The sequence below is a fragment of the Lacerta agilis genome, chromosome 11 (assembly GCF_009819535.1).
Source record: "Lacerta agilis isolate rLacAgi1 chromosome 11, rLacAgi1.pri, whole genome shotgun sequence".
NCBI classification, from domain to species: Eukaryota; Metazoa; Chordata; class Lepidosauria; order Squamata; family Lacertidae; genus Lacerta; species Lacerta agilis.
The window spans coordinates 31,272,812-31,297,288 of record NC_046322.1 but is presented as its reverse complement, the minus strand read 5'-3'; the positions used below and the strand labels follow the sequence as shown (position 1 = coordinate 31,297,288).

At 40.5% G+C, this 24,477-nt stretch overlaps 1 protein-coding gene across 2 annotated transcripts in view; it reads left to right on the top strand.

The window, feature by feature from the left end:
- Positions 1-24,477, top strand: part of EDIL3 (EGF like repeats and discoidin domains 3) — a 227,190-nt gene that overhangs the window by 138,135 nt on the left and 64,578 nt on the right. For both annotated transcript variants that reach the window (XM_033164253.1, XM_033164254.1), the window contains exons 4-5: positions 1,296-1,424; positions 12,914-13,027. In XM_033164253.1, the coding sequence (XP_033020144.1) occupies positions 1,296-1,424; positions 12,914-13,027 (243 nt within the window). The remainder of the gene's footprint in view (positions 1-1,295; positions 1,425-12,913; positions 13,028-24,477) is intronic.

Below are 24,477 nucleotides of genomic sequence, written 5' to 3'. Positions count from 1 at the left end.
GAGTTTGCTATTCTCCTCTTTTTCCTTTATGATTGGGCCCTCTGTGTTTCAGAGCATGTGGTCTACATTCAGCAGCTTAGTCTCTTCCAATGGCAAGTAACATTCAAAAGTGTGATGTTCTTGCATTCAACCGTGAAAACAGATGCTAGTATCTTTGCCAGAAAAAAAGTTTATTTGTAATGTATGTGAATCCTTAGCTCAATTGGTTAGAGCAAAGTGCTGATAACACCAAAGTTGCAGGTTTGGGTTGGACTAGATGAGCCTCAGGTTCCCTTCCAACTCTACAGTTCTATGATTCTTAACAGAGCCTGTCTTTGCCCCTGTCCCCACCCCCACACACTACTTCCTTCTATGGGTGAGTTTGCCTTTCTAGCAATATACCTTAAAAGATAACCTTAGGAGGGATTTGATGGTAACAAAACTAACAAGTAAAGAGGTATCTGTGGTATCAATGCCCATTTGTCTAATGATGAAATTTGTGTGGTGGTGGTGATCAAATCCATTCTTTTCAACCTTTTCATGTGTTATCCAGAAAGGGTGTCAAGGAAAACTACACCATTCAACTCTCTTGTTAACAACAATATATTACTGGAGCCGGATCCCAAGCCACACTAAGTCAATCTGGGATTTAGCTAAAGGCAAGTCTTTACTGTATCAGTCTCTATAGTCACAGCCAGCACTGTGACTCTTCAATGGTTTGACTTTACCCCTGAAAGTTCATATTCTTCCATTGTCTCCTCAGACAGATGGATGCCAAGCAAACATGTTGGGGCAGCCGTGGGTATAGGGGGAAGAATGAGACGTAGGCAGGCTTCATGCATTGTGCCCCCCCCCCCCCCGCGATTCAGTCTGCATCATCCTGGGTTGAATTGGGGCCATTCCAAAGCACCAGATCAAGCTCTGAATCAGATTGGGAGAGCCATGTGCAGCCCTAATGATTACTAATATATTATATATTTCAGAAAGTTGTTTATTTGCTATTCATTTGGACACCTCTTAAGATGTGGTAATCAAATTTTGCAGGATGGTATCTGAGATCAAGGAAAAGGTTTTCATATATTTTTGGATACAATTGTTCAGTATTGTGAATCAGGATGGACTGAACCTTTCAAAACTGCACTGATTTCCCTAGCAATGCTAGGTATAAGCCAGCTAGTGGGTTAATACTTCCTGAGCAGATGTGTCTTCACATAACCTTTATTACTTGGTGACTGAGTGAAATGATGGTAGCAGAGTGTCTTTTCTGCATTCATATTTGATATGTCATTTTCTTTTCATTCTTTTTTATCTTTCAGGGCCATGCATTCCTAATCCCTGCCATAATGGTGGAATATGTGAAATTAGTGAAGCCTATAGAGGAGACACATTCATAGGCTATATCTGCAAATGTCCAGAGGGATTTAATGGGATCCACTGCCAGCACAGTAAGTTTCAATATAATACTTTCTTCTTCTGCCCCTTTAGAACTACAATGCAATTCAGAGGTCACCAAGTTCTGGGGGCCTGTGCACACCTTTGCAAATCAGAGAAAATGCTGGGGGCACCACACACACAGAGAGAGAGACACACACAGAGACACTGTAAACAAGGACACACTGCAACCTAATGCTTCTTTCAAGCCTAATTTCAATGGGAAAGGGGCAGTGGAGAGGATCCTGTGCACCAACTGATGACACATCAGCAACGCAACTCCTATCCTACAGTGCTGGTACAATTTTATGGACTTCAGACAACAGTTTTGGAAAACTATTACTGTTTTGCTTCATCTTCTTCATATATTGTAGTAAGGTTGACTGAGGAGCTTTAAGAAAAGTGGCTGGTTGGATTCCTCCATCCATGGACCACTTGGGCTTACAAGGTGGTGGCAAGCTAAACAGCATTGTGTGGCTCAGTACAGTCACTACTTTAATGTTCCGCAGTGCTCCAGATTGATGCTTAGTCATGGGTAGTTAGGGAATTAGTATAGCTCCCAGTGGTGCTCAAACAGCCATGCTATAACCGTTTTTAAATGGGTGCCACAGAACACCCATCAGCAGTGCCCTGGTAGGACTCACTGGAACTTTGGTAGCTGTCCAAAGGTTCCAAGTGCTGATTCTGGTCATCATTTTTAGGGAAGTTTTTAATGTTTGATATTTTTGTATTTGATTTCTGTTGGAAGCCGCCCAGAGTGGCTGGGGAAATCCAGCCAGATGGGCGGGGTACAAATAATAAATATTATTATTATTATTATTATTATTATTATTATTATTATTATTATTATCACCTTGTGGCCATTCAGAATTGAATCCTAGTTGTTCAGATGGGCTCAATTCTGAAGGAGGGATGGTGGTGGAGGGGAGACCTAATGATTTCTTCTTTTCCTTAGTATGTGTTTTTTAAACACACACACACACACACACAGTTAGAAGAACTTGATTCCTTGTCATGAAATAAAGATGAGCTGAATTGGGTGTCAGAAAAGTGGAATGTGGCCGGATTTGCCATAGGGCTCTTGGTTTCGTCTTGATGTTGTCAGCAGTTCATTTGGTTAATGATAGCTGGAGATGAAAAGGGTTGTAAAAAGCAGATATTTATGCTAATAGGTTTCCCCCTATATTCGCTCTTTCAACCCATTTTAATACCAGCCTGAGACAGGTGCTCTTAGTCATGTTATTTAATTCAATAGGAAGACTTTCCTGAGGGCTTTATTAATGAACACACTGGATTTAAAAGCAATGGGCTTCTAACATTTAGGCTGAAGGCACAGCATTCATTTTACCTACAATTTGTTATAACTACTTGGGAAAATATGTATTAAATTATGAATTAGACTCCTACCACCACCACATTTTCTCATGATTTTGGGATTAAAAGGACGAAGGACTTTTAATGCTTGTTTTCTCCATGTGAGCAATGCTAGGTCTTCTCCATCATGGAAGACTTTGAGCAGGGATGGAGGACATGTGGCCCATCAGATATTATACTACAGCTCCTACCATCCTCAGACAGCATGGCCAATGGTCAGGGACAATGGGAGTTGTAGTCCAATAACATTTGGGGGACTACGGGTTTCTCATTCCAGACTTAGACAACACAGCAGCAAGAAGCAAGACAAGAACCCACTTTTGTCTCTCAGCAAGAACCGCATAGACATGTGGAAACCACTGACTCCACCAGGATAAAACAAGTCCAGTGACACCTGGTGACTAAACCATATATAGAGATGATCAACGCATATTTTTAAAATGCGAAAAGTTTTATACCTGTCTATCCCCTATACAAATGAGTCTTTCAAAGAAGCTTGTAATTAAAAACTAAATATAAAAGCAATAGTAATCCAATCATGAGAATCCAAGTTAATAAAGCCAAAAACAAAAACACACAGGGCGGCACTAACAATCAATGCATTAAGCAAGAAGATTCAAAAACACATTTAAAAGGGAAAATTGTCAGTTGCTAGAAGTGGAAAAGAAAAAGAGAACCTAACCTCCTGAGGTGGGCAGCAGGTCTACATATGAGGTGCCACCACAGAAAAGTCTTCTTGCATGTTGCCACCAACCTGTCTCTTCTAAGACAGTAGCACATGCAAGAGGGGCAAAACAGCTGGCAAACATGTAGACGTAAAAGGTGTTGGGGCTTCAGGTAGTCTGGTCACAAGCTGTTTAGGGCTCTATATGTGATAGCCATTGGATTGGTAGCCAGTGTTGCTCATACGTTTATGGGGTCACATGATCCCAGATTCTTGCCCTTGTTAAGATTTTAGCAGCAACACTGTACCTCAGTTGTTTCAAAACCAGGCCTGAATCAAGGCTGAAATATGTCTAGTTAATCAGTTTCATTTGGGGTTCTTTGAATTGGGTCACCAATAAATGCTTAAGCACCATATTAAAAAATGGAATATCGGGCACTGACTTATGATTCTTCAGTACAGCGGAATCCAAAGATTGCTGCTTTAAGAGAAGATAAACTATTGCCATTTGTAGACAGGGCAGAATAGAACCCTTAAGGAGAATTCAACATTTCCACCACACAATCAGCTAGTCCTCCTCTGGTTGCCAGTCTGGATGGCCAAAGGTCAAGTACATCATTGATCAAGTTTCCTGAAACAAGGATCCTATCCAAGTTGCTCTCCAACTACTGTGGACCTTGATGTAAAGGACCAGTAGCTACCCAAAAAGCTCCACTGGCCAATTATGTGCAGATGCAGTGGTTGTAGAGAAATTAGTCTTTTATCACTGCCGTCTTTGCCACAGAATAGATGTGAAAGTGGACTCTAGCCTGTGTTCAGTTAAATTCATAACAGGTCTGCTTCTCTTGCAACTAGTTATCTCTTACGCATTTCATTGCCAACAAATTATCAGAAAACTGGAAAACCACAATGTGTTCAAATGGTCAAATATAATGTGCTGGTCAATTATTGGAATTGCTGAGCTAGCTTACTTCACGCAGCCATAGTTTCTCACAACTATCAGGATTGTATTTAAAACAAAAACAAAAGGGGCCATTTTATATTCATAATTTTAAAAGAATTTTATAGAAATAGAGTTGTCTGAGCAAAGGGAAGCTAGGCAATCCAGCAGCAACTTCAAAGTGAACATGTACAGTACCATTTTTATTACCAATGATTCTTTTTTTAATGCCTCCCCCACCCCCCAGTTTCTTAAGAATATGCATAATACCTTTTTTCCAGAAGCAGATATTATACATCACCATTTTTTCAACTAGGAGAATATCTGCACTATCTCTTACTGTAGACTGGTATTTAGAAAATCAATACTTAAAGAGGAACTATGATAGCACATTGACTCTGTAGGTGCAAAACGTAAGCTATAATCAATATTATGAAGTACTGCACCCCAGTCATTCTTGGGTTCCTTTGTTTTTGCAGTTGAAACATTGCAGCATACATTACCTTGACTAATGGAGTGATTATGATTTGATTGGATACCACTACTCTCTGTCAGCTACTAACAAGAAATTTCATTTTTCTAATAAAAATGTATCCAAAATGTAAATAAATGAACTTCAGGCTATATTTGTAGCATTTTAGAAAGCTGAACTCCTTTCCTAAATGCACCAACAGACAGTAATCTAGTTGATTAAACACATTCTCCAGAGTGGTGCATGTTTTTGTCCAATTCATTGCTAACAAATTTATATAGGCTTATAAAATATCTCCTCCTTGCTTCCTTGTCTGTGAACTCATGGGAATTCAGGTATGTGCTCTGCTGAAACTTATGCTGTGTACAGAAGCTGAGTGACCTCATTCCAAAGCAAGTGGCATCTTCTGAAATTCAGATTGCTGTGTGTCGACCTGTAATTTAGTTTATCTCAAATCGTAATATCTAATATTATCCAACCAAATCAATTAAACTAGATAATTAGAAAACCTATCAAACAACACTGACAAAATCATGCCAACGAATCTCAAAATGAATATTTCTGTGATTCCCTGACATTTGGTTCATGTACTGGATCATGTACACAATTAATATGTAAATTGCAGAGCATATCACTATTAATTTTTACTGATTTCATATGCTGAGCTTGACAGCTGTGGCTTATTATTAATGTTTCAATATCCCTCAAAAGCTCCTGATGCTTCATTGGTGATACCAATCGGCACATATTCTCTATGCCACTATGAGGGGTCATAAATTGAACTGCAATTAGTATGGGTGGGAAAGAAATCCCAGATGCCTCGAATGCAGTTGCTAATAATGTGATATAATTTAGCACTGAGCTGTGAAACAAAGTGTGCAGAGGAGAACACATGCTGATTTCTACCATTATCAGACCTTGTGTAACAGATGCATTGTTCTAGACGTACCCTGGGGTATTAAAGGATTCCTAGGCTTTCAAACCAAGACTGCTTAACCACCTCATTAAAGGCTATATTGCAACTGTACAATTCTCTGCTTCCCAGAATTTTATTCCCCACATTTTGTACCCCATCATTTCTCCAAGGATCTCAGGAAGACATATGTGGGTCCACCACATTGTTTTGTTCACAATAAAACCCTGTAAGCCCAGGATCACCCTGTGAGGGTGAATGTCAAATGCAGGTCTCCCCCAATACAAGCCAATCATTCTAGCCCAGGGGTCAGCAACCTTTTTCAGCCATGGGCCGTGGGATGCCTCAGACCATGTGGTGGGCTGGACTATATATTATTATTATTTTTTGGGGGGGATGAATGGTAAGCTATACCCCATCTAGGACAACTGCTTATCTACAGTTCCTAACCTAAAGCAACTACTCACCAGCAACAACACACCACATAACAGAATCCCAAATACAGGGGCCAGACCTGCAACAAGTCCAAATGCCAACTCTGTACCTAAATCCACACTGGCAATGCTTTCACAGGACCACAACCTGCTCATCTTCCAAGTTTGTAAGTAATTTCCTACATGGTAGTTCCCCTCTGCTTCCCACATCAGTTTCAGCAGAACAGCAGCCTCTCTATTGATGCTGAGCTGGACAAGTTTATTGGCAAGGCAGCTACAGCAATGTAGGTATGGGAGAATGTGATGCAATACCAAGGCAAAGGTCTACCAGGCATGTGTTTAGCACACTGCTTTATGGAAGTGAGTTGTGGGCAACTTACAACCATCTGGAGCAATCTCTCAACACCTTCCACATGCACTGTGTCACAAAGATTCGGTGTATCAGATGGCAGGACAGAATTTTTAAAAATTATGTGCTCTCCCAAGCCCACATTCCCAGGATATACACAGTTTTCTTATAAATATTCATTGACATTTTTCAGTCACTAGATCAATTACAGTTTATTATACTTCATATTGATTCAAGCAAATGACAAGTGATATAATGGATAATCTCAGTGTTCTATTTTTTATTTTTAAAAAAGATGTAGTTAACAAAGTTCCAGTTACAGGTGGGTAGCCGTGTTGGTCTGCCATAGTCAAAACAAAATCGAAAATTCTTTCTAGTAGCACCTTAGAGACCAACTGAGTTTGTTCCTGGTATGAGCTTTCGTGTGCATGCACACTTCTTCAGATATCTGAAGTATCTGAAGTATCTGAAGAAGTGTGCATGCACACGAAAGCTCATACCAGGAACAAACTCAGTTGGTCTCTAAGGTGCTACTAGAAAGAATTTTCGATTTTGTAGTTAACAAAGTCTTTGAAAATATTATCTGGCCTCAAAACAACATCTAAGCAAGACATGACATGCGTTTAGCGGTAGACAAACAGATCTCTTTCCATCTTATGTCACTGTCATGTGCTTACTCACAAGCCCTGTTTCTGCATTAGTCTATAAATATATGGAAATCTGCATGAAAATCTGAATACAGTGGTACCTCGAGTTACAAACACCTCAGGTTACAAACGCTTCAGGTTACAAACTCCGCTAACCTGGAAGAGTTACCTCGAGTTGAGAACTATGCCCCAGGATGAGAACGGAAATCGTGTGCCGGCGGCGCAGCGGTAGCAAGAGGCCCCATTAGCGAAAGCATGCCTCAGGTTAAGAATGGTTTTGGGTTAAGAACGGAGCTCCGGAACAAATTAAGTTCGTAAATAGAGGTACCACTGTATGTGTTCAATATGCACATGCAGTTTATATGCTTAAAAAAAAGAAACCTGTGTTCCATTGGCAACTTAGAATTACTGGTAGTTCAGTTTCTTTAAAAAAGTTTCTCATTGATCATAGAAGTGTAGCATTAGAATGGACTCCAAGGGTTGTCTAGGCTAACCCCCTGCAATGCAGGAATCATAGCTAAATAATCCCTGACAGATGGCATCCAACCTCTGTTGAAAAACCTTCAGAGCCAGTGTGGTGCAGTGGTTAAGAGTGGTAGACTCGTAATCTGGGGAACCAGGTTCGCATCTCCGCATGCAGCTGCTGGGTGACCTTGGGCTAGTCACACTTCTCTGAAGTCTCTCAGCCCCACTCACCTCACAGAGTGTTTGTTGTGGGGGAGGAAGGGAAAGGAGAATGTTAGCCGCTTTGAGACTCCTTTGGGTAGTGATAAAGCGGGATATCAAATCCAAACTCCTCTTCTTCTTCTTCTTCTTCATTGAAGGAGAGTTCACCACCTTCTGAGGTAGTCCATTCCCCTGGCAAACAGCTCCTATTGCCAGAATGTTGTAATGTTTAGGCGGTATCTACTTTCTTATAATTTATTGGGCTAGTGTATTGTGCTTTGTATGGGGCTACCCTTTAAGATGGTCTAAAGGCTACACCTAAAGTAGAATTTGGCTACTAGGTTGCTGAGTGGGGCAGCCTGATATGTCACTGAAAGTTCTGCATTGGCTGCCAGTGAGCTGCCAAACCCAGTTCAAGGTGTTAATACCAGCATACAAAGCCCTAAATGGCTAGGGATCCAAATACCTAAAGGAATAACTCTCCCAGTATCAACCACCTTGGGCCCTATGATCAGCAGGTGAGGGGATCACCATGCAACTGAACGAAGCCAATAAATATGGACTAAAATTAGGATGTTTTCATGAAATCAAACATAACAGAATCAACAAATCTTTTTAGATAATGAATATCAACCGTACAATTTTGACAAGAATTGGATATTTATTTATTGTTTGCATCATTCACATATATGTTGAGGTAATTCACTGTTGCATTTGTATCCCAATCATCTTCCAAGGCGCTCAGGGAAATGTACATAAAGTTAATTAATTTCCCTCCTCACTCATCATGATACCATTATAAAAAAAACCAAACCAAAACCAAATCTGAGAAATAGTAATTTATTTGCCCATGGCCACCCAGAGTGCCTGTGCAGAAATTTGAATCCAGTTGTATGAGGTCCAGTTCCAATTCTAACAATGTAGCACTACATGAATTCAGGAACTTCTGAGTTTTGTATACTTCACATTCTGAAGGTAGTGCCTTTAAATGCTTCAAGTAAATAATTCTCCAAAATCAGCATTATATAGCAATCCTCACTTAAAGGAAGAAATTGTTATTTCCACCAATAGGGGTTTGCTTGGAGAAAGGCTTACACAATGGACCAAATGCTGGTTTATATGTTAATTCTCATTTTTATCACTCAGTACAGCACACTTATCATAAAGTGTGTAACTTATGTAAATATTTTCAGTTTTTCTCCAGATTATTTATTCAAACAAGCAAAAGCTATTATCTGAGCCCTGAGCATATTTTATTTTTCTCCGTTATCCGTTTTTCTCAATTTCTTAGAAAGTATAAGTTTTTCTCCAGTTCTCTTTCAAAAAGTGGCTTGTTTTCTTCCTTTGAAATAAAGAGTGAAAAAGTCATTTTATGTTGAATCAGCACAATCTCTCCCTTTCCTCCCCAGAACTTCAGAGAGAAGGAAATGTTTATTGCTCTTTTTTGTCTCTCCAGGAGACCCTTCAGGTTCAGACAGCTTTTTGAAAATGACCTGTTGGCCATTTGATTCTCATGAAATGTCTTGACTTCTAAATTTGGAGGTTGCTGGTAACCTTAATGTCTGTGTCATGACACAACGCGCAACACTGTATCAGTGGAGGAAAATAGAGACTAATTTAAGACAAAATAAAAGAGAGACTGAGCCTAGTTTATCTGAAGAAAAAAGAAATCTGATTCAGCTCCACATAATTTGGCAAAGCTATTGTATTTAAATATGGGGAAAGTATTTCAACTTTTTGCAATGCCTGTTACTGAAATTCAAGTGATAGTTGAAAAGCTGCTCCATCTTGCATTTCAGCTAGACTCTTGCATGTGAGCCACCCAGTTATTGTTGAAAGGGATGTGCAAGCTTGGCGCCGGTGTACATATCACACGAGTCCTGTTGGGATTGATCATAGCTAAGTGGTAGACCATAGGCTTTGCATGCAAAGGGTCACATTCTCAATATCTGGTACCTCCACCAGGGTGAAAGCACTTTGCTTGAGCTGAGATCCTGGAAAGCTGCTGCCAGTTAGAGCAGACAAAACTGGACTAAATGGGCAAATTGTCCTGGTAGAAGGCAACTTCTTGTGTTCCCATGGAGGCCAGTTGAAACAAATGCATGGTATGTTCAACCACACCATGACATAAAATTGCCCATGTGGTGCAAACAATGCTGGTGACAATCCAGGCTACACCTACCATGCGTAGAACTTGCCATGTGGAATTCATTTTAATCATTATCCATGTAGCTATTATAAAGAATAGTTGCTCTGAGTTCTTGGCTTAATCATCAAGCAATTAAAAAGATACTGAAACTTCTAACCAGAAACAGCATGATAGAAGAAATGCATGTCCATCAGATTATGCCAATCAGTCATGCTCGTCATTGGTGCTAAATAAAAATATGCAAATTACCCCATGATGTATTTTTAATGCAGCCCTTTGGACTTATCCTAGATTATATGGTTTGGCTGATACCACCCCAATATCCCCAACCTTTCTTTCTCAGTGTTGAGCTTGGCCTTTCAGATGTTTCACTTTCCTTTTGATTACCTTACGATGATAAATTGCCATTTTCAGAAGTAATCAGAATAAAAGGTCCACTTTGTCCAACATTCCATTTTCAACAGAAGGTATAGAGATGCTCCTGGGAAGCTTACAAGCAGAACATGAAAACAACTGAACCCCCCTGCTGTTTATCTCTGCACTTCTGTGGGAATGGGTCAGTTGGATGAATCTGGTGTTCATAAGTATATTGCTTCTGAACCACTTAACTGCTGTTGTGATCTCATTTCCCACAAGACTTTAGCATTTAGGAAACAGGCCTATTGAATCCATTCACATTATCATCTGAGGGCAGTCCTATAAACACGAGGACTTTCACAATGAGACATTCTTATGTCCGTCCTTGTGCAGAAAGAAGGCTTTATTGGAATTAAAAGGTTGGGGGGGAACAAATTTAAGCCGTTTCCTTTCTTTTAATAAAAGGTTTGTCGGAGAATTTTGCTGGTTTGAAATGTAGCTAAGCATCTATTACACACAAGGGGATTTAAAATGATATTTGCTAAAGGATGATAGCCTTATAATCTTGCCGGAATCGAGTTTACCTTCGGCATTAAGGCATCTCCAAATGTATTCTGTGCAAACCTTTCTTGTACTGACAGGCCAGTTTGTGCACAGGAAATATAATTAACAACTTTCATGAAGTTTTCAGAATTTAATTTTGTGTTGTTTTTTTTAAAACCCAATATATGCTTCTGCAGAACAGCTAGTATATGCTATTACAGAAAACTGCAGCACATTCCTATGCATGTATACTGGGAAGCAAGTCCCACCATGTGCAATGGGACACTCTCAGGTGAGGGCTTAGCCACACTTTTGCCCTGCTCTTTCCAGGTACAGGTTTTCTTAGGGAAAATGGAGATTTAACTTATAGACCATGCCTGAAAAGAGCAGATGAAAGGTAAGTGTGCAGAAGCCTTTAGGGTACAGCTTAAGGCTGAAATCCTATAACCACTTAGCTGGGACAAGCTCCATTGAACCAAACATGACTTTCTTTTGCACAGAGATCCTTTGGGTTGTACTGTACAACTTTGACAGGTAGTATTTGCCTGCATTCTGTTCCTTCCTGTTACTTGTAACATAGAATACTTTTAAGATAATGTGACCAGTACCTGGTTGCAAATTTTACTTGCACAAGAAAACTATGTTATCTTGGGAAAGTGCTTATTCTGTCTGTAGACTGAAATGTTCTTGTAATTCTGAACCATTCCTCTAATGACTTTTAACTTTCTTTTATATGACCTTTTAATTTTTTTTTGAACAACAAAAGTAGTAGTAGTAGTACAATCTGTCAAAGTACTGGTTATATATACAGCCACTTTTGGTAATCAGGTTCAATAAAAATGATGGGAATTCTTTCCCTGGAAGCATACTTTTAAAGTGTGAAATTACATGGGAAATAAGTTAGTGGCATTACTAAGAAGCCTATCCCGGTATATATTAAAGGTAATTAAAATGGGGGGTGGGTTATTAACTTTCTCCATTGAGATAGTTTTAATTTTCAATCAATATTCACTCTCTTCAGGCAAGATCCAATTCTAGTAGACTGGGGGTTGCTTCAGACAATGTTTCATTCATAGGAATGGGTCCTCATTTTATTCCATGTTGAAAGCTGTCACCTTTGAAGGACTTCATACCATGTGATGGTATGGAAGGGAGGAAGAGCTACATTGACCCCTTTTAGGATTTTCCATATACTGTAGCTGGCAAATTCTGCCCTGAAGTAGATATCATTTTCCACAGAATAAGGGCCTACAGTGAAGGTGATATTGACTGAATTGTGACTCTTCTAGAGTAGACACTGAAGAAATAGCTTTACAGTACTTTTCAGAGTTGTGTGCAGTCCAATGGATCAATTTCTATAAATTTTAAGTGAAGCACAGGAGATAGTAAAGGACTGGCTCCCTTAGTGGAAGTGAGTGAACATTTCTTATTTAAAACATTATTTTCTTCATTTTGGAAATGCAATTAAAATGCAGCCAATGGATCAAAACACTCAAAGAGGGTTGAAACAGCTACATCTATTGCCATATCTTGATACTGTGGAACAAAGTATAGTGTCTAAGTTTCTGCAACCATCAATTATGCATTCTCCTGTTCCAGTTATGGCTTATGTCAAAATCTCATAATGCTCTTTTACGTCACATCAGTTTCAATGAAAGTGGGTTGATCATATAGCTGTCTTCCACTGAAACTAACAGAGATGTTAAAGTGTCTTAATTTGAATACATTGCATCATATAGAGAGGGAGGGACGGAGGGAGGGAGACATATTATTGGTTGGTCCTTAATTGTGTATTTGAAAGGGAGGGAAAGGTATGTATAAGAGTTTCAACAGTGTTAAAATAGTTTATGCCTTAGTGCATTCTTCAAGTGAAAATATGTTTGCTAGCCATACTTTCCATACACAATCTCACAAAGTGTCTGACTTTCTTATTGTGTAAAATGCAAATGTTATATTGAATATCCATCTAATATTGTCACTGGGCATTCCCAACAGATGTGAACGAATGTGAAGCTGAACCCTGCAAGAATGGTGGCATTTGTACAGATCTGGTAGCTAACTATTCATGTGAGTGTCCTGGCGAATTTATGGGAAGGAACTGCCAACACAGTAAGTACAAATTACTATGTATGAATTTAAACTCCAGTCTTTCTGTTGCAAATAATAATTTGTAAAGTATTTAAATGAAGATGGTTTAAAAATGGCTGTGGCATGTCTTCTAGCCAGAGCTTTGCTTGATGCCTATTTTCTATAATACTTCATTCAAAGCTGCTCTCATCCCAAATCTCTTGCCATCATGCAACTAAGCCAGGCTAGCATCAAGAGATTTTCTCCATGCCATTCTTTATTGCTTCCTGTTTACCCTGTCTTCCATTTCCACTCTTTCTGAATTCCATTTTAAGAAGAGACTTTTTTATAATCAATTCCAGAAACAGAGCTTTCTGTGAGGTTTGCTTTCAGTGTATTTGTGCCTTCGTTGTATTATCCCGCTTTGAGTTCGTTGCTGGTGAAAAGAAGGCAAAATATTGGTTTATTAAATGATTTCCAAAATGTCTTTCAGGGCACATAAGTTCTCTCAATGTGGAATACAATAGAATAATTATGAATGATGATAATAATAACACAATAATATAAGCATGCAATTAAAACTATGTTACACTCCCTTAAAACCAAGCAATTAATTAAAGTTTTTTAAATTCCTCTTCTATACATTTCCTGGGGGACAGATTCCATAGATGTGGAGTTACCAATGAAAATATAAAAAGCACTGTTAGAATACAAAAAACAAAACAAAACAAAAAAGCCTTGAATAAAATGTGTGCAACTACATCAAGGTGCATGGGTTTGTTTGTTTGTGGTTTTACCAGTATTAGGTGGTGGTTGTCGGCATCCAGAGGGAGTCGGGAGGCCAGCTGGCTAGCCACCAGCTGGATTGTGTCCTTCCAGCCGACCTGCTGGGAGATCCCCGATCAGTGACCCAGACTTCAAAAGCCTGAGCACACTATATTAGCACTGTGCAACAGAAGTGGCAAGAGAGGCTTGTGTGAAAGCATATTTACAAGCAGATTTATTGAGCATAATTCAGGACAAAGAAAAAACATGGCTCTCCTTCATCTCCTCAGAGAGAGTCGCAAAAGCAAAAGCTATACACAACAGAAGTTCCCAGCAATCTGTGCTGGTGTGTAAACAGACATGTGACACGTGGCAGTTCCATGTCTGCAACTTAAGGTGGAATGGAATTTCCTAACAGTGGTTTGTTTGTTTATTTGCAATGGGTGTGATTCAGAAATATACGTGTTTAATAGGGCTGATGAAAGGTGTTCCTCTATGGTTCCAGGGACCCTGCTGAATGAAGTGGCTGTGGCATGTGGGACTGAGGAAGGAGGTCAGGTAGAGACAAGCTCCACCTGTGGGAATGCCACTCATGGATGTTGCCTCCACCTAATTTTCACGGTTTAGCCCTTCCCTCTCCACCCGACTCACTGAGCCTTTGAGGGAAGCTGCAGGGGCTACCAGGGTGAAGAAGATGAGGAAGGCTGTTCCTGCATCTACAGCACAAAAACTTTGGGAACTGAAAGTGGAACTACAGAATTAAATTGCAAGTCTCCCTTGGTTTCACTTCAGAAACAAGACTGGAACTCCAAAATACATAGAGGGAGATATAGTATTTTAGAAGCATCTCTAAATGAGACCCATAATGAAGGTGTAAGCATTACAGATGAAAGAAAATGCTTAGGCTTTGCTCTTCATTCAGTATAATTGGAAAGAGACGACTCCACAAATGGTTGGCTCAGTTTTGTAGGTCTTAGATTCATGTCTAATTCATGATACCTTCTATCCACCACTTATATGGGCAATTGTGATGCCATAGCTTGCATCACAATGCAGGCTGCATATATGCTGCCATTTAATTTTTATCCAGCAAACTCCAACCTCTGGCTTGGGAAGCATTGTACGCAATCAATACCTATTCTGTCATTTCTTCTGAAATACTGTGTTTTGATGCATTTTCCTTCTACTAAGTTAAAGAACAACCTGGCTATTTTAAACTAGTAATGGGTACACAGCCTTAGTCATGATCTCAATTCAATGAGATCTCAATTTAATGCCCAAAGGTCACATGGGAAAGTTCCTCCCCGTTTCTAAACAGCAGGGAGGGTGTATGTGCATTGTTTCTATTCTTCTTTATTGCTAATACTTAACTCGATACCCTGTATAGTGAAGATAGATTTTACCTATTTACCCATTTACTTTTACAAATGGAAGGGCTTCTTCTATCAATGAAAGACTTTTGAACCAGTTGATGGACCGCCCTTGTGGAAAGGAGGAGATGATTTTAAGCAATTCACCCTTTCCTTTGCAGTTGCCCCACAGTTCTTGGGAGTCTCTCAACCTCCCGCAGAGGGGGAGGGGAATTGGCAAATTCGCCTCCCTTGTTTCTGTTGGCAGGAGCAAAGTTCTGGATTAAAGCTGAGCTTTATAATGTAGTGCAAAATCTTTCATGGGAATCACTTCCCTTTTCAGGCTACATTTAACTACCCTTCATTCTTAAGATATTTTATGGTGTGCAAATAATATGCTGGTACTAAACTGTGGAATATTGAAAGACCCCCATTTAGGGAGCCAACCACATATCTCCCAAGCACTTTTGCACCATTTCCCTAATTTTTAACATTCATTTGTGAGCTATAAACATAAATCGGTGTTGGTGTTGCACAACATTCTTCTTAAAAAATATAGTGAGGGCTCCCACTTTCTTACCATGTCATAACACCTAATTATGTAATTATGCATTGTAATTACAACTCCTAATTGTATCATTGCATATATTTACAATAATTATATAATTGAAATCTGTCATGCCAATTATGCAAATCAATGAATACTGATTACATCTACCTCAGTTAAACCAAGATTTTTCTGGCTATAGTCTAAGAATCTTTAAAACACTGCCACTGAGAATTGTAAAAGATATATATATATATATATATAAATGCAAACATTCAATTCAGGTTTTGGTCATGGTGGATTTTTGTTGAGGATTTTTGTTTGTTTTTCTTTATTTTGCTTTGAAGTTAACTTTGAACATCTTCAATCCAGGATATTTTTGAACTTCCCTGGAGAGACTTTTCACAGCTTGATTGTAGCTCACTTCCTACTGTTCATTAATTCCAACTGATAACTGTTAGCTACTGTATGTTACCTCTCAAGAGTTTGGCCTATTTTTATTGATTTATTTATTTGTTACTTTTTATTCTTTATGATTGGTATTCATATTAAAACTTCACTAAAACATGTGTGTGTGTGTAAGCAGCTATACAAACAATAGTATCTAATATTGTCCATTCGCTGAGAAGGTGCCTGTCAATAGAATGGGCCGTAAGTCAGATCAGTGTTCCTTCTAGCTCAGTATTGTCCACACTAGCCAGCATCAGCTTTCCAGGCTTTCAGCCATGGGTCTTTCTCAGCCCTACCTGTAGAAGCCAGGGATTGAACCTGGGACCTTTGGCATGCAAGGTAAATGATATACCACTGAGCTATGGCCCTCTACAGCTTTGCTCCCTAAATCTTTCCTGGGAGGTTGGGGAGCCTCTGGAGCCTGTTTAGGTGGGTGCAGGGTGCTATAGGGGAATCACTTGAATAGAGTATAAGTGTTGCATGAAGTCCAACTAAGTGCTGCAACACGGCCATTTAAGTGAGCAAGCTTTATTGTGGGCATCTTGGGTTCAAATAGGCCACAACCTTATGGATTACAGATGTAAGTAGATTTTGGCATTGGCATTGGGTATGTATCCTGAATCAACCAATCCAATGGCTGCTTAATTATTTTGAAGGGTTGATTCTGTGTTAAAGATCCGTCTATGGCGTACATCAAATAGAGACGACCCCTTCAGGAATGCCATTTTGGGGAGTGCTGTGGCCCATTGGCCCCCAACTGAGCATCTGGACAGAAGCACTTTCTTCTGGAACCTTTTACTGGGGTGCCCCCTGATACCAAATTGAAAACGCTGTCCCTCCCAAGCCAATAAAGAGAGAGTGGGTTGAAAGGTAAAAATATTTTTATTCTGAGCCGCAGAACAGTCTCAGTTGGATACTTCCCAAAAGACTAAGTATAGAACAAAGAATACACAAAGCATTTATACAATTGTGGCAAGCACAGACGCATGATCTCCTGTGTCACTATTGGCTAGGAACGCATATGGACAAAGCATGCTTAAGTCAGGTAGTCTTCTACTTGGCTACAGGACAGTTATTTCCTGAAGAGGGATGCGGGTGGATCTGTGGTCTAAACCACTGAGCCTCTTGGGGTTGCTGGTCAGAAGGCTGGTGGTTCAAATCCACACAATGGATTTTGGACCTAGCTGTTCAAAAGCATACAAGTGCAAGTAGATAAATAAGTACTGCTGTGACAGGAAGGTAAATGGCATTTCCATGCACTCTGGTTTCTATCATGGTGTTCTGTTGCACCAGGAGTGGTTTAGTCATGCTGGCCACATGACCTGAAAAGTTCCCTTGGCCTGAAAGCGAGATGAGCACCACACCCCTTAGTCACCTTTGACTGGACTTAACTTTCCAGAGGTCCTTTACCTTTACCTTTACCTTTACTTCCTGATGCTCTCTTATCTCGAGCTTAGGCCAGGCCACGCTAGGCGTAGCTGGCCTTGCAGTTGCAACTATGAGAATATTGCAGTTGTGACTGTGGGAATGTGTTTATGCAGACTCAGCAGACTGGTGTCAGCTGTGTACATGATGTGCAAACTTCAGAGTTATGTCACCTCTGAGTTACAGCTCTGAGGTATGGCTCTGAGTTATGATACCTCTGAGTTATGGCTCCCAGGTCTCAGAAATATGACAGAGAATGTGAGCAAAGTTGTGTGCTGTGCTGTGTTGACACTATGAGTCCTGACATCTGGCCCTAGGTCATGACACCCAGCTGGGTCCCAAATCATGGCATCCAGCTATCACCCTGAAGCCCACCCTAAAGCTAAAGTGTCATTCACTTCAACATTTCTCCAATGAAAATAGGGACATCCCACTCTATAATGATAATTTTACTATTTATACCCTGCACATCTTACTGGGTTGCCCCAGCCACTCTGGGCAGCTTCCAACATAATAAAACATTAAGCATTTTTTTTTATAAAAAAAAAACCTTCGCTATACAGGATTTCCTTCAGACAGCTCAGGAGTCGAATAACTCCAAACCCTCCAACATTTCTCCAATGAAAACAGGGATATCCTAAGGAAAAGCAGGATATTCCAGGATCAAATCAGAAACTGGGATGGCTTCTCTAAATCAGGGACACTCCTGGAAAATAGGGACACATGGAGGGTCTGTGGTGTGTGGGTTTCTGATTTGATCCCAGAATGTCCCACTTTTCTTTAGGATGTCCCTAATTTCATTGGAGAAATGTTGGAGGGTATGGTAGGGCAAGTTAGTAAGGTGTGGGGCGTATAAATAGTAAAATTATCATTATGGGATATCCCTATTTTCATTGGAGAAATGTTGGAGTGTGTGCAACAGGGTGTTCAGAACTGTGACCACATGCCTGCAGTCTGAAATTGGACAGCCCATTCTTTCTACTGCCTTATTCTATTGTACATGTAGATAATAGGACCATAAGATAAAGCCTGCCTAAGTCATTCTATTGATTTTAATATTTCAATAAGAATAGCAACTTTGGATTAGTCGGCTTTTATATTGTTCTATGAGTGATAAACTTATTTAGGGATATTTAGCAGATCTTGTTAGGCAGGATTTAAATTAATGATGCAATTCCCAAAGCAGTCTGCCAGCACAAGCCTGACTACAGTAAAGTTATTCACTGTACCAACACAGATAATGTTACCTTCTGCTGTCTTTAGTCAGACTGAATATTAGAAATATCTCATCAGAAATTCCTGAAGTAGTGCCAATTTCATCATGTGCTCCATTCGAAGTTCAAGCCTTTTATTTTTCTAAATCATATGTGGACACATTAATTATCAGTCTTCATTATTATTATTATTTTGCTTTACTGCCTGCCTGCAGTGTTTTTTCCCTTATTTGGTCCCCAATACAGCCTAAGAATTTCATAAATTTGTGCATCTTTAACAAGAAATTACTTTACCCATATAGCCTATAGGCAGAGAATTGGGCATCATTCATTCATGCATGAGAATATTGAAACTGTTTGCTGTTATTATTTAGTTATCAGGTTCCAGGTTAGCAAAAAGAAAATCTGCAAGCAACTATTTCGTCAACAAAACATAGACACTCTTCAGTTCAGATAAGTGCATTACTTTAGCTTAGTTTACATGTTACGCTAAGCCAAACCTTGGCTTGGCAAAACATGTATTCCTAGAATGGAGCTGATGGCAGCTTTGCTTCTTCCTGGTCCTTTATGCTGTCATGTCAAACTAAACCAAGGTCATCTAAACTCTGGGTTGTGTGCCTTGTTTGGCCTGCTCTCCATCCCCTAAACTAGCATGTGTGGTGGAAGGTGCTGACCCAGCACCAGTGTTGAAATGAGATTCAGCTACTAGTCCAGTCAGATTTTGTACATGGAATGAGGGGATGTCATCTCCACCCCAGACAGCAAAACACCTTTGGCCAGCCTTGCATTGTAATCATTATTGTTTAGAAATGGTTACCTTGGTCTCACTTTACTTCATTTATTTTTTTTACATACTCATTCCTGATCTCTCAGAAACACTTACGTATAAGAGCACTTCTAGAAGAAATCATCAGAATAGAGGTTAAGTTTTGAACCAGATTTCCCCACAAAGCCCATCAGTAGAGCAAGAACAATTGAATTCTTATCAGCAGGTTCCCAGAAGTACCGTATTTTTCACTCCGTAAGACACACTTTTTCCCTCCTAAAAAGGAAGGTGTCATGTCTGTGCATCTTATGGAGCAAAGGCACTGGACAACAGCAGGATCCCTCAGCTGACGCTGCAGTTGCGAGCGGAGGGATGCCTCTGCCGCCGGAACCATGGCTCCCGGCAGGGCGGAGGAGGAACAAGCAGCCCAAAAGTGCTGCTTTCGGGCTCTCCGTTCCCCCCCCCCAGCTGCCGATAGCGGCAAAGGGGGCTGAGGAGGAAGAAACAGCCCAAAAGCGATGCTTTTGGGGTGTCCGTTCCTCCCCCGCCCCCACCCCACTGGAGAGCACAAGGTGGGAGGGAAGGAGGGAGATGCTTGCAATTACCAGTATTCTCCAGCCAAACCCTTCCAGCAGATTGCAGTCATAGCTTCACGATGGGTTGTCCCAGCCAGAGTCTGCAGCACAGTAAAAGGAGTGTGGGACAGACAAGAGGAAAAAGGCAGCCTTGCCTTGCATCGCTCAGTGTGCTGATCAATGGGTGGGTTGGGGGGGTGCACCTGGCACTGGCACAGACAAAGAGCAACTGGCAATCCCTGCTCTCCCTCTGCTTCCTCCCCCCTCTCTCCCCCTTCCTTCCTTCCTTCTCTCTCTCTCTCTCTCTCTCTCTCTCTCTCTCTCTCCCTCCCTCCCTCCCTCCCTCCCTCCCTCCCTTCTCTCTCTCTTCCCTCCCTCCCTCCCCCTCTCTCTTTCCCTCTCTCATCCTTTCCTTCCTTCCTTCCATCCTTCTCTCTCTCTCTTCCCTCCCTCCCTCCCTTTCTTTCTCTCTGTCACCCCTTCCTTCCTTCCTTCCTTCCTTCCTTCCTTCCTTCCTTCCTTCCTTCCTTCCTTCTTCTGAGCCGTTGAAGGCTTTCTCCATTAAAAGCAGCAGCCATTGGAATTGGGTCCACCTGGTGCTGTCAAGCCAGGATCCTTGTCAGATGCTCAACCCGACTTGCCCCGGTGAGCAATCTGGCTGCCAACTTCTGCACTGGCTGAAGTGTCCAAAGCATCTTTGGAGGCAGCCCTCTGTAGAATGCATGGCAGGATGCAAACCTTGAGGCTGCCCTCAAGGTCTGCTTGCTTTGCAGCGAGGTGAGAGGAGGGACAGATGGGAGCCCCTTCCACCCCTCCTCCCAGCTCACCATAAAGCAAGCAAAGGGAGAGCCGCTTACACGATCTGCGCCGTTCTTGCTAGAAAAGGAATGTTTTTTCCTTGTTTTCCTCCTTTAAAAACAGGGAACGTTTTATGGTCCTGTGCGCCTTATGGTCCAAAAAACACAGTACCTTTCTAGTGCTATGGGAAACAGCACCCATCCATTCATGGAGAAGCTCCATAGAGCATTTGAGAGGCATGTGCTGATCTCCCATTCCCTGCAACTCCTTGTATATAGATATGAAATAAATAAATAAATCTGTTCACTGTACCCTTTTAGGCACCTGCCAAAAACATTTTTGCATAGGCAAGTCTACCCAGATTTGGAGAATGTGTAGATGTGTTTTAATCTGCTTTTAGATTATTGCTGATTTTAATTATTATTATTTGATTGGCTGTTTTGGTGATGATTTTGCTGTTTTTTTCTTCTTTTTATAAACCACTTTGAGGTGTTTGGGTTTTATTTCTATTTTTTGCAATCAAATCAATCAATATATAAATTGTACAAAATAAAACAAGATTTGCATCACATTAGTTTAAGATGGAAAAACAGGGCGCAGTTGGGCCCAGCAGAACTCCTCTTGACTAGTTTTAGCACATAATGTTTGGCAATCTGCAACTTGGATATTTTCCCTCTATTAGGGAGGGCAATTTAGTTGAGCATCATTTATTGCAAACATTAATTCTGGATCTCCTCTTGCATACCTGAAACCTCTCTTTGTATCTTTGTCAATCATATTTGCATTTCAATTTAAGATGTGGCTCTGATTCTTCGAATAATTTTATGCAGGCTCCTGTAGCCCACGTTCATGGGGTACATTACATGACTGACATCTGGCACAATTATTAGAAGTTTCAAAAGCTAATATAGATATTTAAATAAAATAAAATAACAAAAGCTTTGTGGCTTTTGAAATGTATTTAAATTAGAGCTATTTGCATGCAGTTGTGCTTTGTGTGGTGGCAATAGCTCATTTTTAACATTTTGCATTAGCATTGCATCCTTGATGGTTTACAAAGGACATGTGATACATTCTCAGGCTTTACTGAAGAATTAGGCCAGCTGGTATGTTTTAAGCTGTCTTGGTAAATGTGTCTTGTAATGCTTTGTCATCTTTTAGGAGAAGCCTTTTGTTGCTTTTAAATTTAAGAAAAGAAAGAATACAATTTAAAATACATGTGGAAGGCCAGAACTTCACACTTGGAAGAAAAGGATAATTCCCTTTTAGCAGCATAGCTAAAGCAAGCTATTATCTGAAGGGAGTACCTTCCAGCAATGTTAAGTGCATTATATTTGATGGTGCTTTTGTGTAGTTTGGACACAGTAATGCAGATGACCTCTCAGTTGACAATTTAACTGGAAAGATGTGACAAGACAAAGCAATACAACTCAGCATTATTTGACCAAAATGCATTTTATGAAATAAAAAGGTAAAGGACCCCTGACAGTTAAGTCCAGTTGCAAACGATGCTGGGGTTGCAGCGCTCATCTCACTTTACTGGCCAAGGGAGCTGAAGTTTGTCCACAGACAGCTTTTCCTGGTCATGTGGCCAGCATGACTAAGCCGCTTCTGGCAAAACCAGAACAGCTCACGGAAACACCGTTTACCTTTCTGCTGGAGCGGTACCTATTTATCTACTTGCACTTTGACGTGCTTTCCAACTGCTAGGTTGGCAGGAGCTGGGACCTAGCAACGGGAGCTCACCACATCTCAGGATTCGAACCTCTGACGTTCTGATTGGCAAGCCCAAGGTTCAGTGGTTTAGACCACATCCTTACTGATTAATGTAGGCCAATGATACATACAGAAACACTAGCATACCTGTGGGCTTACCCATGTTAGAGAGAAAAAACAGGGAACAATATGTTGTATATCTACTTTGACAGGGAACAAATTTATATTGACAGGACAAAATTAGAACCGCTTTCTGAACAATAAATAAACAAGTAACAATAAACAGCTATCTGAAGAAGTGTGCATGCACACGAAAGCTCATACCAAGAACAAACTTAGTTGATCTTTAAGGTGCTACTGGAAGGAATTTGTTTATTTTTTATTTTGTTTCGACTATGGCAGACCAACACGGCTACCTACCTGTAACTGAAGCAATAAATAATATGATAACAAGAACAAGTTTCTCTTCATCCTGTAACCATTGACATTTGAAACTCCAACTTTTCAGAGGCATTAGTTACCCAGCCATTCATACAATGGATTGACATCCAGCATATTGAATCTGTGAGTGGAAAGAAGATCTCCTATGTCATTCTCTTCTACCTGCAGCATATCTTCTACTGAGCCAAGGATGAGGGAGTTAGGCTGGGGCAGCCTGGCTGTGCTGGGAACTTCTTGGTTCAGCCAGAGATCCACTGGATCCTAGCCCCTCATCCTGCTGATTCTTGCTATAGGATTGCTCCTTTAGTGTAGTCCTACTGCAACACATAATACCTGCATCCTTGGCCTGCATCACGGCTGCCTTTAACTAAGACTTTGGTGGTTGCAAGTGGCTTTCAGGCCTGGAGCTGTCCTTGCCCTTGAAGACATGTCAGCAGATATCAGATGACCTCCATATTTATTTTGAATGTGCCTCAAAAGCCAGCCCTTAATTGCTCCTACCTGGTCCGGGGGGGGGGATTGTGGCAAGGAGTAAATAGGCTGCAAATCTCACCTTCTTCAGCCTCCTACCCTTTCAACAACATTTGTAGTAGACAAATATCTTCCCTGCTAAGAAGGTGAAGCCTTAATCCCATCCCCACTTCTTCCTTGCTCAAAAGAAAAAGATGAAGGACATCCCCCCCCCTTTAAATGTATTGTGGCAAAGTTCAAATGAGGATTTGCATCTTCTAGGGAACAGAAGTATGCACTTGCTATATAGATCAAGGGCTCTCCAAAGCTTTAGTAAATGCCACCTTGAGAAAGAAACTTGGCTTCTGTTCATAAAGTTGAGCAGGGTGGGGGAGTCATGTTCAATTATCACTGAATATGTGCAGAATTAAAATTGGACCAGTAATCTGTGGCTGCCAACTGTTTTAAATAGCTGTCAGTAAAATGGATAGCCCCCTAAAATTGTTCCTGTAGTCATAATCATATAATTTTATAGTATCACAGTAATGAAGCAGCTTGAAAAGTGTTCTGCATCTGCTGGAAGGAAAGAAGATTCTGTGTCTTCAAGTGCTTTTGTGCAGTACATTCCAGTCCTCTGCAGAAAATAGGCTTTGTGCTATGGATGAAAAGGAACCAATAATGGCCCATATAGTTTCTATTGGTTATGGAAATAATACGAAATAAACAAACTACCACAGTATTCATTCCAACCTATCGATAAAGATCCTCCATAAGGTTTATTTTCCTTTATTTTTTACTCCTCCCAAAGCAAAGTGCTCTCACTAAACAGCAGTGAGAGAACAGGAATAGCTGTGAGCTAAATTGCACATTGAGAAGTTTATGCATGAATCAGTATTAACTACCATAGTATTAGAGGTCATCTATAATCCCACTGTCAGGGTTTGTGTTCATACTAAGCACAGCCAGAGTTATCTCATTCCACAAAATTAGGCACTG